This window comes from Borostomias antarcticus, assembly GCF_949987555.1.
Source record: "Borostomias antarcticus genome assembly, chromosome: 24".
Classification (NCBI taxonomy): domain Eukaryota; kingdom Metazoa; phylum Chordata; class Actinopteri; order Stomiiformes; family Stomiidae; genus Borostomias; species Borostomias antarcticus.
In genome coordinates this window covers 7,603,067-7,618,016 of record NC_140257.1, presented here as the reverse complement: position 1 = coordinate 7,618,016, position 14,950 = coordinate 7,603,067, and the positions used below count along the sequence as shown (strand labels likewise).

The 14,950-nt window shown below is 43.0% G+C and overlaps 1 protein-coding gene across 1 annotated transcript in view; it reads left to right on the top strand.

Annotated features, from left to right (window-relative positions):
• The window catches only part of LOC311325334 (myosin heavy chain, fast skeletal muscle-like), a gene marked incomplete at both ends in the record, with an annotated part of 17,457 nt that extends 3,320 nt beyond the window's left edge, over nt 1-14,137 (top strand). Inside the window, 31 exons of the mRNA XM_084458011.1 lie at nt 1,052-1,155; nt 1,288-1,426; nt 2,451-2,569; nt 2,793-2,942; nt 3,180-3,350; nt 3,560-3,863; nt 4,144-4,208; nt 4,431-4,518; nt 4,622-4,739; nt 4,930-5,053; nt 5,207-5,343; nt 5,687-5,942; nt 6,033-6,275; nt 6,413-6,589; nt 6,737-6,882; nt 7,261-7,351; nt 7,588-7,977; nt 8,365-8,491; nt 9,187-9,305; nt 9,572-9,768; nt 10,060-10,243; nt 10,523-10,688; nt 10,833-10,957; nt 11,057-11,365; nt 12,265-12,468; nt 12,553-12,678; nt 12,831-13,001; nt 13,112-13,216; nt 13,403-13,498; nt 13,831-13,962; nt 14,120-14,137. Of these exons, the coding sequence (XP_084314137.1) occupies nt 1,052-1,155; nt 1,288-1,426; nt 2,451-2,569; nt 2,793-2,942; nt 3,180-3,350; nt 3,560-3,863; nt 4,144-4,208; nt 4,431-4,518; nt 4,622-4,739; nt 4,930-5,053; nt 5,207-5,343; nt 5,687-5,942; nt 6,033-6,275; nt 6,413-6,589; nt 6,737-6,882; nt 7,261-7,351; nt 7,588-7,977; nt 8,365-8,491; nt 9,187-9,305; nt 9,572-9,768; nt 10,060-10,243; nt 10,523-10,688; nt 10,833-10,957; nt 11,057-11,365; nt 12,265-12,468; nt 12,553-12,678; nt 12,831-13,001; nt 13,112-13,216; nt 13,403-13,498; nt 13,831-13,962; nt 14,120-14,137 (4,901 nt within the window). The remainder of the gene's footprint in view (nt 1-1,051; nt 1,156-1,287; nt 1,427-2,450; nt 2,570-2,792; nt 2,943-3,179; nt 3,351-3,559; nt 3,864-4,143; nt 4,209-4,430; nt 4,519-4,621; nt 4,740-4,929; nt 5,054-5,206; nt 5,344-5,686; nt 5,943-6,032; nt 6,276-6,412; nt 6,590-6,736; nt 6,883-7,260; nt 7,352-7,587; nt 7,978-8,364; nt 8,492-9,186; nt 9,306-9,571; nt 9,769-10,059; nt 10,244-10,522; nt 10,689-10,832; nt 10,958-11,056; nt 11,366-12,264; nt 12,469-12,552; nt 12,679-12,830; nt 13,002-13,111; nt 13,217-13,402; nt 13,499-13,830; nt 13,963-14,119) is intronic.
• Nucleotides 14,138-14,950: the final 813 nt, after the last annotated feature.

Genomic DNA, 14,950 nt, shown 5'->3' with positions numbered 1-14,950 from the left:
GGAATGACAGAATGATAAAATGCACCCCCTTAGGGCACATCACTCAATAGCCCACTCGCCTACTTCACTGATCATTGTTTAGTCTACTATTAGCCTACTAGGCTACTAGGCCTATTAGCCCAACGCTCCAGGAAGCAAAGTCTCGAGTGCTGATTAAATCTAGGCAAAGCAAAACGCACAGCCATAACAACTGGTAATTAATCACAAAAGACCTACCTCTTCGTAACCCAAACTGGTTTAATACACTTCATTTTGGAATCAACTTTCAACAAATACTCAAGATCTCTGTTTTCCATGTTCATTGATGCTGACAGTAGCCAGATAGCTAAAGTGGGTAACATGATTGACAGGCGATGTGAATGACGGGACAGTTATGACAAGTTTTGATTGGATAAACCGTCCCAATGTTAAAATGTCAATGGGAATTCCAATGTAAGCACTTTGAGAGCTACACCCACTTTTAAGCATTTTGACAAATTACAGATTAGGTTACATTTCGACTGATGACGACATTTTTCGCGGTTTTGTATGTGTGGGCTAATTTGATTGGTTGATTTTTCATTTGGTCTTGATTTCCGTGAGACAGAATCCTTTTACCTGGCCTACAATGTTAAGTGAATGACGAGCTAGTAAGACCGCTGCCAACGGACCGTTACGTGGCCTGTATTTTCATGAGGACTGTAGGAGGCGACGGAGCACTACCAAAACGCTAAACACGGATGAAAATGAAGCAATATGGCAGAATACAAGTCGCATTTAAGTCAAAAACAGTCTGAAAGTCGATTTTAGTACCTTCTTTCACTGAAAGAAAGCGCACAAATCAAGTTTTATTTGGATTTGTATGGGTAAGCCAGGCTTACCCTGGCTTATAGGAGCAATTGCCACTGGTGTGTAGAGATGAACAGCCCTACCAATATATATGCTGCTGCAGTAAAGGGTGTTTAAGATCCACTGGTGTTGCAGCTGATCATTCTGGCACATTTCAGCAAGCAGTGCTTATAGTTGCATTATAGTTCTATACAAGCTGCTTTTCATTCTTCGTTCTCCACAGAAATGACACTCATCACCACCAACCCCTATGACTACCCCATGATCAGCCAGGGTCAGATCACTGTGGCCAGTATCGATGACAAGGTGGAGCTGGACGCCACAGACGTGAGTCACTGAAAGTACAATACAACAATTGAAAATAAAAGGCGTAGCATAAATGCAGTCATTAAGTCCCTCCACCTGGCACACTTGAGTTGATCTTACTTGTTTACATCTAACATTAACTTCCTCCTCCAGGATGCTATTGACATCTTGGGCTTCACCCTTGAAGACAAGCAGAGCATCTACAAGCTGACTGGTGCTGTCATGCAACATGGCAACATGCACTTCAAGCAGAAGCAGCGTGAGGAGCAGGCTGAGCCAGATGGCACAGAGGGTGAGTCCCACTTCAAGTCCCAAGGTTCTCAAAAATCTCTATCAAATTCTTTCTTTCTACTTGATATTTAACTAGAAATGGTGCTTGGAGAGCACAGACCTCCGCCCATGAATGCATTTCATGGCTGTGTGCGCGCACACATGCGTGCGAACAGGACATGTTTGGTATTGCTGCAGTTGTTATGTCACAAGCTTTATGCACGTCAAAACCCCCCCCATTGAGAAATAATTTTTGGCTCCTAAGCCCAAGTCGGCAGAGTTAGTTCCCTCGCTTATTTTTAGCCTGGAAAAATAAATGTCTCAGTCCAAAAAATGACTGGAAGTGAATGGACAGCTGTGTTTGGGCAGCTCTGTGGCCCCTTGGGTCGCCGTCGGTGGGCGGTAGTGCGGTGCACTCCGTGCTCTCCCACCGCACACCCCAGTTCAAACCTCGTGTCTCTAGCGCCCCCACACAGGGATCTGCATCCGTTCTAAGTTTTGTTTTCATTTGTGGATCCAGGCCGTGATTTGGATCTGCTCCAAAATGTAACGGTTACTAATTCAGCCCATGCTACACCCCATCGCCAAGGTTCATGAAAATTGGTCAGGTAGTTTTTGTGTAATCCTGCTGGGAAATAAACGGGCGGAGTTCCCCCGCTTATTTTTACCCTGGAGAAATAAGCGGTCCTGAGCCTACGTGAATGGCCTGCCTGGCTGTGTTTGGGAGGCCTGTGGACCCGCCCTGTGAGTTTCATGAAAATCGGTCCAGTAGTTTTTGTGTTATCCTGGTCCAAAAAATGAATGGTGGTGAAAGGCCGGCCGTGTTTGGGCAGCTCGTGGACCCGCCCCGTGATTCAGATCCATTCCAAAATGTTCGACCACACTACACCCATCCACCGAGTTTCGTGAAAATCGGTCCAGTAGTGTCCACAAATGCCACTGAAAACATTACCTCTCACCATGCGCTGTCGCCAGGGTGGAGGTAATAATTCAATTGTGATCATTGTATCCCTCCTCAAACTCTATTTACTCCTCTCTCCCTCTAGTGGCTGATAAAATCTGCTACCTTCTGGGTCTGAACTCAGCTGACTTGCTGAAAGCCATTTGCTACCCCAGAGTGAAGGTCGGCAATGAGTATGTGACCAAGGGTCAGACAGTGCCTCAGGTAAGGTGTATGTCAAACCTGAGAGGTACACATTTGCTGAAAGAAAATAGTTTACTGCTTATTTCTTTAAATACTCAATATATGCTGTTACAAAGTAACTGGAATGGTCCTTTTCATGTTCCTATAGTTCTTCTAGTATCAATACAAGGCAAAATGCAGACTATATGATAAAGTACATTAGTGTAATAAAGTGGAACCAACTCATGGCATTGTCATTACACAGGTGAATAATTCAGTGAGCGCTCTGGCCAAGTCCATCTATGAGAGGATGTTCTTGTGGATGGTCATCCGCATCAACACGATGTTGGACACCAAGCAAGCAAGGAACTTCTTCATCGGCGTGCTCGACATTGCCGGTTTTGAGATCTTTAACGTGAGTTTGGTATTGCTATGGGATTGTTCAGGGTTGTGACCATATTTGGTAAAATAAATCCTGTTCTATTATTAATGAACTCATAAGTGAACAATTTGCACTTCTTCTTTTTGTTTGTTTGTTACACATGAATACAGAAATTTATGAGTAAATTTAAGAGTAAATTAAGTCAAGATAAAAAAGCAATACATGGAGGGTATCTAAACAAAGATTATCTCTCAAATTGTGAATCTACAGTTCAACAGCATGGAGCAGCTGTGCATCAACTTCACCAATGAGAAACTGCAACAGTTCTTCAACCACACCATGTTCGTCCTGGAGCAAGAGGAGTACAAGAAGGAGGGCATCGTCTGGGCATTCATTGACTTTGGCATGGACTTGGCTGCCTGCATTGAGCTTATTGAGAAGGTTAAAACTATAACACTACAACTTTTGGGCTTTGCAAGTATAGTGGGTACATTTAAGGCAACTGAATAGTATCATAATAATCACAGATATTATCATATTGATAACACAATTCTGTAATTTATACATAAATATCAGACACATTTGGACAAGGCACTAGTTTGTTGTATGTAAACAGACATTTGTCTGATCAAAATGTGTTTCTTACACAGCCAATGGGCATTTTCTCCATCCTTGAAGAGGAGTGCATGTTCCCCAAGGCTTCAGACACGACCTTCAAGAACAAGCTGTACGATCAGCATCTTGGCAAGAACAAGGCCTTTGAGAAGCCTAAACCTTCAAAGACCAAAGCCGAGGCCCACTTCTCCCTGGTCCACTACGCAGGTACAGTGGACTACAACATCAATGGCTGGCTGGACAAGAACAAGGACCCCCTGAACGACTCTGTGCTTCAGCTGTACCAGAAGGCCTCAATAAAAGTGATGACCGTTCTCTACGTTGCTGCTCCACCTGAAGGTTTGTACATTTTCAATCTCCTCAAAGCAAAATGGATATAAGAACCTTTTCTTCCCTAAGGGTCACTTTGAAGTAAGTGAGATAGACAATTCAAGTGTTCAGAGTGAAAATGTTTGTGTAAAGGAACTTGTTGAAAAACACAGAATATGTTTTTAAATAATTTAATAAACACATTTAATTGATTGTTTGTGAATTACAAGAAAACTTAACATGACTTAAATATAAATATTGTATCACATTATCATGTACATTATTATTCTTTAACTCTTGATACTCATAGACACTACAAAGAAAGGAGGCAAGAAGAAGGGAGGTTCCATGCAGACTGTGTCCTCTCAGTTCAGAGTGAGTGAACTTTTCTATCTAATTTCAAGGTACATTTGTGATGTTTTATGCCATGATTTTGTCTAATGGTTATTCATAACAAGCTACTAATCTTTCCATACTTTATATTGAAATGTATTTACAGAATCAACTAATCAGCTAATTAGGTCTAGTTGCAATCTAGCTCGTCAACTCCATTATCAATGGTATCTGAGAAAACTGCCCTTTGGAACACCCTTACAGGAGAACTTGGGCAAGCTGATGACCAACTTGAGGAGCACCCACCCTCATTTTGTGCGCTGCCTGATCCCCAATGAGTCTAAGACTCCAGGTATAAATCACACTTTACAAATTATTTTACTTCTAAATTGTCATTTAAATGAAATCTTAATTTCTAAAAACAGAAAAAAATCATCATTATCTTTTGTTTCCAGGTCTGATGGAGAACTTCCTGGTTATCCACCAGCTGAGGTGTAACGGTGTGCTGGAGGGTATTAGGATCTGCAGAAAGGGCTTCCCCAGCAGAATCGTCTATGCTGACTTCAAGCAAAGGTACAGATACACACACAAACGTTCGTGCACAAACACATACAAAAACACAAAGTTCATGTAGAAAGGCACAGGCACATTTGCACATGAATACACACACAAACATACTGTACGTATGCACTCCCACAAAAACCTTTTCATCCTTAACATTTAAAACCAAACTAATCAATATTCAATATTTCTCTCTACACAGATACAAAGTATTGAATGCCAGTGTCATCCCCGAAGGCCAGTTCATTGACAACAAGAAGGCTTCTGAGAAGCTGCTTGGGTCCATTGATGTGAATCATGAGGAATACAAGTTTGGACACACCAAGGTAAGATACCACATATTCAGGCTATGAAATACAAGCAACAACAAACACCCAACACAATAGCATTTCACCCATTCAATCAAATTAAACTCAACTTTGTGTCATACGGTACTTTTACCTTGTTTACTTCATCTGTGTATTCTACCTGTGCATCAGGTGTTCTTCAAAGCTGGTCTGCTGGGTGTCCTTGAGGAGATGAGAGATGAGAAGCTTGCTAAACTGGTAACCATGACACAGGCTCTCGCCCGCGGTTACCTGATGAGGAGGGAGTTTGTGAAGATGATGGCGAGGAGGTGAGAGGGAGCTTATAATGTCTTTTTAACCTTTGTTTTACCACAAACCTAAATTAGTTGTGCAATTTCCCCCCTCAGGGATCAATAAAGTAATCCTACTCCTACTGCTACTTATGCCAACAGAAAATATGTTGTACTACAATATTACAATGCTTTGAATTACCAAAATATTATCATTCCGGGTGTTAGGATTTTAACTTTGATGGTAATTTTGATGGAAATATTTTACATATCTTACACATTATATATACATACCGGTATCAGAGGATAGATTGCATTCATCACATCAGATCCAATGTGTATTGACCTTAACATTCACTGTGGCGCTCTTTCTTGTGATCAGAGAGTCCGTCTACTCCATCCAGTACAATATCCGCTCATTCATGAATGTTAAGCACTGGCCATGGATGAAGGTGTACTACAAGATCAAGCCTCTTCTGCAGAGTGCTGAGACAGAGAAGGAGCTGGCCAACATGAAGGAGGATTATGAGAAATGCAAAGTCGCCCTTACCAAGGCTGAAGCTCGCAAGAAGGAGCTGGAGGAGAAAATGGTGTCCATGCTGCAGGAGAAGAACGATCTGGCTCTTGCAGTTGCATCTGTGAGTGAGCTACAGTACACAAGCACATGCATTCAAAAATAACCACCAATATCGAACACTGATCTTTTCTCCACTGTGTTTGCCTCCCAGGAAGCAGAGAATCTGAACGATGCTGAGGAGAGATGCGAGGGTCTGATCAAGAGCAAGATCCAGCTGGAGGCCAAAGTCAAAGAGACAACCGAGAGGCTGGAGGATGAAGAGGAGATGAACGCAGAGCTGACGGCCAAGAAAAGGAAGCTGGAGGATGAGTGCTCTGAGCTGAAGAAAGACATTGATGATCTGGAGCTTACCTTGGCCAAAGTGGAGAAGGAGAAACACGCCACTGAGAACAAGGTTTCAACATCTCAAAATCTTTTCAATAGCAAAGCAGTAGTTTGTTCAAAAACACAGCCAAACAGTAATGAAGTTAAGCTCTTCCATTCCCAAATCATGAACTGACCATCATTTCCTTTCGTTCTTGTCTTGTCCAGGTTAAAAACCTGACAGAGGAGATGGCTGCCCAAGACGAGAGCGTTGCCAAGTTGAGCAAGGAGAAGAAAGCCCTGCAAGAGGCCCACCAGCAGACACTGGATGACCTGCAGGCAGAGGAGGACAAAGTCAACACTCTGACCAAGGCCAAGACCAAGCTGGAACAGCAAGTCGATGACGTGAGTCATCTTAGAGGATGTCTTGAACATTAGGGGCAGTTCTAACTATGCCTCTTCATGAATCGCTTATTGTTATCCTCATGAATGTTATCAATATGAACCTGTTATCACCAAAGGTGAGTGAAAATCATGTGTTTTTTTCTCCAGCTGGAAGGTTCTCTGGAGCAAGAGAAGAAGCTCCGTATGGACCTGGAGAGAGGCAAGAGAAAGCTGGAGGGAGACCTGAAACTGGCCCAGGAAACCGTCATGGACCTGGAGAATGACAAGCAGCAGTCTGATGAGAAGATCAAGAAGTAAGTACAAATACTTTTCAGAGATCATTTGAGACATTTGTGACTGATTAAATTAACTTGAATTCCAACCATCATTACAATGAAAGTGGGTTTAGTTTTGAATTTCAAGACTCCAAAATTGTAAATGTGTGAAAGCAAAATAAATGTACTGGAACAGTCAATTTGGTCATGTTCTTTGACAAGCTGCCCTATTGTGATGATACTTTTTGTCCCTTGGCCCTTACTAGATGTTGTCAGAAATTATATCACCCAGGACACTGGCAACTAGCACGTCACATCAAAATTGTCGTAGACCCCTGGTGTAGTGAATGGTTGGACTCTGCCGTCACAATAGCACAGTAACTAAACGTTTGTCATTGATTCATTATTGCTCCATAGGAAGGACTTTGAGACCAGCCAGCTCCTCAGCAAGATTGAGGATGAGCAGTCTCTGGGAGCCCAGCTGCAGAAGAAGATCAAGGAACTTCAGGTACCATGTAGTTACTGAGCCCTAGTACAGTCATGATCATTATGATTCCTGAAAAAAATGATCCTGATAGCACTGTCCTTGCTTCTGAGACGTTCAGCCGGTTTGACTTTGGGTTGACTTCACCCTTATTTGCCCCCTGTCTTCTACTGAAGACCAGAATTAAAGAGTTAAATTAATTTCTTTGGCAGCCATGATTTGTTAGAAGAGTACTTCTGAGTTTTTAATCTCTACTTTAGGCTCGTATTGAGGAGCTGGAGGAGGAGATCGAGGCTGAGCGTGCTGCCAGGGCCAAGGTGGAGAAGCAGAGGGCTGATCTGTCCAGGGAACTTGAGGAGATCAGCGAGAGGCTGGAGGAAGCAGGAGGCGCCACTGCTTCTCAGATGGAGATGAACAAGAAGCGTGAGGCTGAGTTCCAGAAACTGAGACGTGATCTGGAGGAGTCCACCCTGCAACACGAGTCCACGGCTTCTGCCCTGAGGAAGAAGCAGGCTGACAGTGTGGCAGAGCTGGGTGAGCAGATCGACAACCTGCAGCGCGTCAAGCAGAAGCTGGAGAAAGAGAAGAGCGAGTACAAGATGGAGATTGATGACCTCTCCTCCAACATGGAAGCAGTTGCCAAGGCTAAGGTCAGTGATAATTCAATATTGTGATTTATTACATGCAGTCTCTGCACCAAGTACAGTAGAATAGGCAAATCTGCAGTGTTCTCCCACATACTGTAGAAGAGAATAGTAGGGTGCCAAAGGAGGCTTGTGAAAAGCTAATGTCATTGTAGCTCAACTGATTACTATCAATGCAAACCAGACTCACTCAATCAAATACAGTATGTGTGTGTATTGAATTATATAACATGAGAAACTGGTGTATTCCAAATATATGGTAGGGAATCAATGTCCTCTTCCTCCTCAGAAAAATACATTAATTCATGTAATTTCTTGTGTTAAAACGAAAGTGACAGTGTAATTAAAGCATAACCCTTTACCATGTCTGTAAACATGGTGTTTGACCCACAGGGCAATCTAGAGAAGATGGCGCGCACCCTTGAGGATCAGCTCAGCGAGATCAAGACTAAGAATGATGAGAATCTTCGCCAGAACACTGACATCAGCGCACAGAGAGCCAGACTCCTGACTGAGAACGGTAAAATGAATAAATCAAGAACAAAGATGTATTGCATCTCATTACCAATTTTCAATTCAAACCTTTATTTAGCCAGAGGAAACACATTGAGATCAGGGGTCTCATTCACAGTGTTGCCCTAGTTACAACAATCAGTGAACAGTCATACAAACACGCAATACAATCATAAAAAAGCAGAACAAGTACACTCATAAAAACAATAAACAATGCAAAGAGATAAAACATGTATAATTTAACTAAAACAAACACAAGCATCTAATCCAGTTTTATTCATCATTTGTTTAAAATCACCCATTGAGAGGTACAGTATCTAGTAAGAGTGTCTTACAGCTCATTCCATGCTCTGGGGATTCTATAATGATTACCTGTAATAAAACTAAGTGCCGAGTGGTAAACCATGTCAAGCTCATAGTCTAGAACTGACAGGAACGTCAAAGTTGATTTTACTAAAAGTTTCCTTAATTGTCACGCGAGATACTTGGATGTTTCTATACAAGAACCCAAGTTTCACTCTCAGCTTTTTTGTTGTTAAATAACACATATAAATTATAATACACCTTTGATGATTCATAAAATCATTATACAGATGCATGGACCACATGATTCAGTTTAATGTATAAGAGGGGGAAAAGCATAAATATAGAAAACGTCTGTGATGTTCTTTGCCTGACGAGAGCTCCATTCATTCCCTGCAGGTGAGTTTGGACGCCAGCTGGAGGAGAAGGAAGCCTTGGTGTCCCAGTTGACCAGAGGCAAGCAGGCCTACACCCAGCAGATTGAGGAGCTCAAGAGGCTTGTTGAGGAGGAGGTCAAGGTGAGGCTCTAAAACAAGTTGAACTATGGAGTCAGGTTCACCAACTATGTCAGTGACTTAATGTGACTATTAGACACAGTTTCTCTCTCATTGAGTCATTTTTCGTAGTGTCTTGTTTAGTTTGTCATGCTTCCTCCTATTCTATATGTATGTGACTATTTCATGTAGTTTTTGATGACTCAGTGAAATATGAACTTGAAAGTATACATTTATGTAGTTTTCAGTAAATTGAACTAGAACACTCTCTCGTTTTCTTCTCCTCCCAGGCTAAGAACGCTCTGGCCCACGGTGTCCAATCTGCTCGCCATGACTGTGACCTGCTGAGGGAGCAGTTTGAGGAGGAGCAGGAGGCCAAGGCAGAGCTGCAACGCGGCATGTCCAAGGCTAACTCTGAGGTGGCTCAGTGGAGATCCAAGTATGAGACTGATGCCATCCAGAGGACAGAGGAGCTGGAGGAGGCCAAGTAAGTACATGGACCCAGAAGGCCTTACCCAAGAGAAATTATATTGGCCGGGTTTCCCGAACGAGTTAAGTGGCACTTAACTGAGTTAAGAAGCTTCTTAACTCCAAAGTACTTCTTAACTCCCATGCAAAGGGTTGCTTAAGAAGGTTCTTTATCGGGAAACCCGGCCATTGTCGTTCCCGTTGGGGAAGAAGGTTGTTAAGAAGAATTGCGATGTCAGGCTACTTATGGAACTTATAATCTTTCCATCAGGACAGAGCACCTTCACAATGCCTCTTTTGTCCCAAACAGGAAGAAGCTGGCTCAGCGTCTCCAGGAGGCTGAGGAGACCATCGAGGCCACTAACTCCAAGTGTGCCTCTCTGGAGAAGACCAAGCAGAGGCTGCAGGGAGAGGTGGAAGACCTCATGATTGACGTTGAGAGGGCCAACGCATTGGCCGCCAACCTGGACAAGAAGCAGAGGAACTTTGACAAGGTGAGAAAGATTATACCACAACTAAGTTTCAATAAGGTGAAATTATAGTTTATTGGCAATCATTGGTCCAAATGCTTTACTAGATGGCATGGAAAAGGGACCTGAATCAGCAATTGGAGGGTTGAGGGGCTTAAGAGTGATTTTAAGGCATTCTACTATTGTGCTGTTGGTTCATAACGACCTCAATGGCAAATGTAGTAATTATCATTTTCTAAATGCAATTCCAACATTGGCATCAGTGTGTAAGGCTGCTTTTGTATGTGCTTCCTCCTACTGTAGGTTCTGGCAGAGTGGAAGCAGAAGTTTGAGGAGGGTCAGGCTGAGCTGGAGGGAGCTCAGAAGGAGGCTCGTTCTCTCAGCACAGAACTCTTCAAGATGAAGAACTCCTACGAGGAGGCTCTTGACCAACTGGAGACTCTGAAGAGAGAAAACAAGAACTTGCAACGTGAGCTAAATGTAGTGCATGATGCTTTTAGTACAGTATTATTCACAGAACAACCCAAAGTGGGGGAATGGTTTCTCATTTAATAACTCAATTGTGCTGTGGATTAGTTATGTTCATGTAAAATGTTTCTGTTTCAAATCACAGAGGAGATCTCTGACCTGACCGAGCAGATCGGAGAGACTGGCAAGAGCATCCATGAACTGGAGAAGGCCAAGAAGACAGTGGAGACAGAGAAGTCTGAGATCCAAACTGCGTTGGAGGAGGCTGAGGTACAACTAAAATTTGAAAACTAGAATACAGTTTAATTTGGAAATAATGAATATCGTCACAGTTCTTATATAACAAAGTGATTACTTCCATTTATTCAGGGAACACTGGAGCACGAGGAGTCCAAGATTCTGCGTGTGCAGCTGGAGCTGAACCAGATCAAGGGTGAGGTGGACAGGAAGCTGGCAGAGAAGGATGAGGAGATGGAGCAGATCAAGAGAAACAGCCAGAGGGTGATTGAGTCCATGCAGAGCACCCTGGATTCTGAGGTTCGCAGCAGGAACGACGCCCTGAGAGTGAAGAAGAAGATGGAGGGAGACCTGAACGAGATGGAGGTCCAGCTGAGCCATGCTAACCGCCAAGCAGCAGAGGCCCAGAAGCAGCTGAGGAATGTGCAGGGACAGCTCAAGGTACTGGGAATCTTTATAATAATGATTACACTGCAGAGAATAACATAAAACCGCTTTCAGGCCAGTAATTCTGGCCTAGATTGGGTCATATCCTACATTTAAAGCTACAGTATGTAACTTCTGCGCTATGAGCATGAGCTCCAAGCTAGTAGTGAGGAAAATTCCATCTGCCAGGGTAAATTCAGTCTTCTTCAACCCTAATGGTTTGTGGGTCTGGGTACGCCCACATTCCCATAAGGCCATAGAAGAATGCCCATTGTTGGCGATTGGATCTTGTGCATGCATGCACACTTTGAACCAGGTGTGGCCACACCTCTCCAAACATGTTTTCCCATTACATACTTAATCCTCTTTGTTCCTTGAGGAACATAAGAATGCAACAATCTGCTTCCATCTGGTCCTGTCCTGTGCAGCACGTTGTGCCTCGCCCCAAGTTAGGTTAGCCATTTTCATTTCAGAGGTCACAGTTCTTCGACAAATTGTTTTTGGCCTCCCTTGTTTCCTCTTTCCAGGTTCTATCTCCAGGCTACTTTGGGAATACAGTCCTGTTCCATTCTGAGGACATGCCCTAGACATTGGAGCCGGCACTGTTTAATTTCCAGCACTACACTGCGACAGTTTTTATTTTTATACAGGTCCTCATTGGAAATCCTTTCCGGCCAGAAGATGCAACATTTCCTACGGAGACATCCATTGTGGAATGCATTGATCTTCTTCATGTCATTCTCAACAACTCGCCAGCTTTCTGAGCCGTACAGCAGAACTGACTTAACATTGCTGTTATACATTCTGATCTTGTTTTTTTTCCCATAGACACACACATATACAGACAAAGCTGCTAGAGTACTAGACAACTTAGATTATGTGTAGTAAATAATATGTCATATCTGTGTTTCTAGGATGCCCAGTTGCACCTGGACGATGCTGTCCGTGCTGCAGAGGACATGAAGGAGCAGGCAGCCATGGTGGACCGCAGAAACGGTCTGATGGTGGCTGAGATTGAGGAGCTGAGAGCGGCTCTTGAGCAGACAGAGAGAGGCCGCAAAGTGGCTGAGCAGGAGCTGGTGGACGCCAGTGAGAGAGTGGGACTGTTGCATTCCCAGGTGCTAACACACAGACACAGATAAAGCCAACGAACATTCATAATGGAAGCTATTTTTCAACTTATCATTGTTAAATCCTTCCAGAACACCAGCCTGTTGAACAGCAAGAAGAAGCTTGAGGGTGACCTGGTGCAGGTGCAAGGAGAGGTGGATGACACCGTCCAGGAGGCCAGGAATGCTGAGGAGAAGGCTAAGAAGGCCATCACTGATGTGAGTCTGGATAAGTTTAATCTGTATGCATCTTTCACCCTCATCACACTGTACTGTTTGCTAACCTATCTACTTTTACCAGCCATAACAGCTATGCTGACTTACCTAGCAGTACTTCTCCACCTCACCCAAGCTGTGTTCTGTGGTTGCAGGCAGCCATGATGGCTGAAGAGCTGAAGAAGGAGCAGGACACCAGCTCTCACCTTGAGAGGATGAAGAAGAATCTTGAGGTGACAGTCAAGGACCTTCAGCACCGCCTGGATGAGGCTGAGAACCTGGCCATGAAGGGTGGCAAGAAGCAGCTCCAGAAACTGGAGAGCAGGGTGAGTTAATAGCAGTGGTAGAATTACCTGAGTTGCCTTGAATGGGGTAAAACGTTTTTATGGCATGTAATTGATAAAATCTTCTCAATGAGCTCATGTTCTCCATGCAGGTGCGTGAGCTGGAGGGAGAGATTGATGCTGAACAGAGGAGAGGTGCAGACGCAATCAAGGGAGTCCGCAAGTACGAGCGCAGAGTCAAGGAGCTGACATACCAGGTAACAACTCACACTCCAATACACTCCTCATTATACAGACATCATTTATGTATGTGAACATAATACTGCATATATATTTTTGCATAAATGTGTGTGTGTATATTTATATATATATATATATATATATATATATACACATATTTAGTTTACACATATTATAATTTCTTAATGTCCTATCTGCTTTAGACTGAGGAGGATAAGAAGAACATGGCCAGACTTCAGGACCTTGTGGACAAGCTGCAGCTTAAAGTGAAGGCCTACAAGAGACAGGCTGAGGAGGCTGTAAGTCACACACTAAAGAGTTCAACCTGCATTGCAGGTTTAACCTGAAATCACAATGTTTTAGAGTTCCATCGAAACCTTTAACTAGGGGCTCCATTCATGTCAAATACTTGAGCTTGATGGAGTTTGCCCTGTAAAGGAAAAAGTGCAGTAGTCACAAAAGTTTAAGTCCACCCTCAAATCAAGCCATTATCATTTAAAATGAAACATTATGCACTTGACCTTACTACCAAGTAGAATAGAATGCAAATTCTCTAAGTTACACAACTTGATCGTCATTCTGCAACTACTGCATTTTGGGATGCTGATGTTTTCCTCTCAATATCTCCCAGGAGGAGCAAGCCAACGGCCACATGTCCAAGTTCAGGAAGGTTCAGCATGAGCTGGAGGAGGCTGAGGAGCGTGCTGACATCGCTGAGTCTCAGGTCAACAAGCTCAGAGCCAAGAGCCGTGACTCTGGAAAGGTAAGGGTTCGTTTGCTGTTGGCTAAACTTGAACCATGTCCTACTGGAACCACTGCTTCAAATTATAGTTTACAAAAATGCATATTTTTTCTGGATCTTTTCTGCAAAAAGAAGCTGATAACTAATGCCCTCTCTTTTTTTTCTTTCCTTCTATCAGGCAAAGGAAGCTGAATAAACATGACAAGAGCCTGTCACACATTACTATGGCTGATAAAATATGAGTTTCATGGTGAATGTTGGAGAATTTTCTGAAATAAAGTAAGCAAGAATGCACCTAATGAATTTGTGTATTTGTAACAAGAACAGCTCAGTAGTGTAAACAAAGAGGTTACTTAACTTCACTGAAGCTTCTTTATTGCTTCATGATGAAACACCTACAGCAACTAAAAGCATCTCTTTAAAACTTTTAACTACAAACACAGAATACACCCCTGGAAGCAGTTGACCTAAAAATCACCAAAGGTTTTGCAATGACTGAAGGTGGATATCAACCAAGCCAACAGTCAGATGAAAACAGAATGCTTTCTAAACCGTCAAGCTGCTTCAGTTTGGTGGGGCTGCATTTTCGACTCTGGTCTGGAGTCATGAGGAGGTGATGCGAGCTCATGAGGGCCTACTCTGAGAAACATGGAGGTATTAGAGAAACTGTCTCCCAACATGTCAGGACGTTGGGAGGAAATTAGCCAATCAGCATATAGTGGAGTTTTCATTCAGGAGAAGGGGGAGCAGGCAGAAGTTCAAGACAATGAAAATAAAGATGGTCCTGCTGCTGCATTTTAAACATACTGTATCTGGCCAACTTGTAGAATAATGATCAGCATTTTCATTGTTGATAGCCATGACATTGAGAGGCTGTACTGAACATGGAGATTAAGCCTTTCCTTTTTGGTTATTAAGAATTGTATTGATTTTCACTATTATACAAAGCACCCATTAGACAGAGATTCAAAGGACAACACTGCATAAGAAAACAGCACAAAACAAAGAA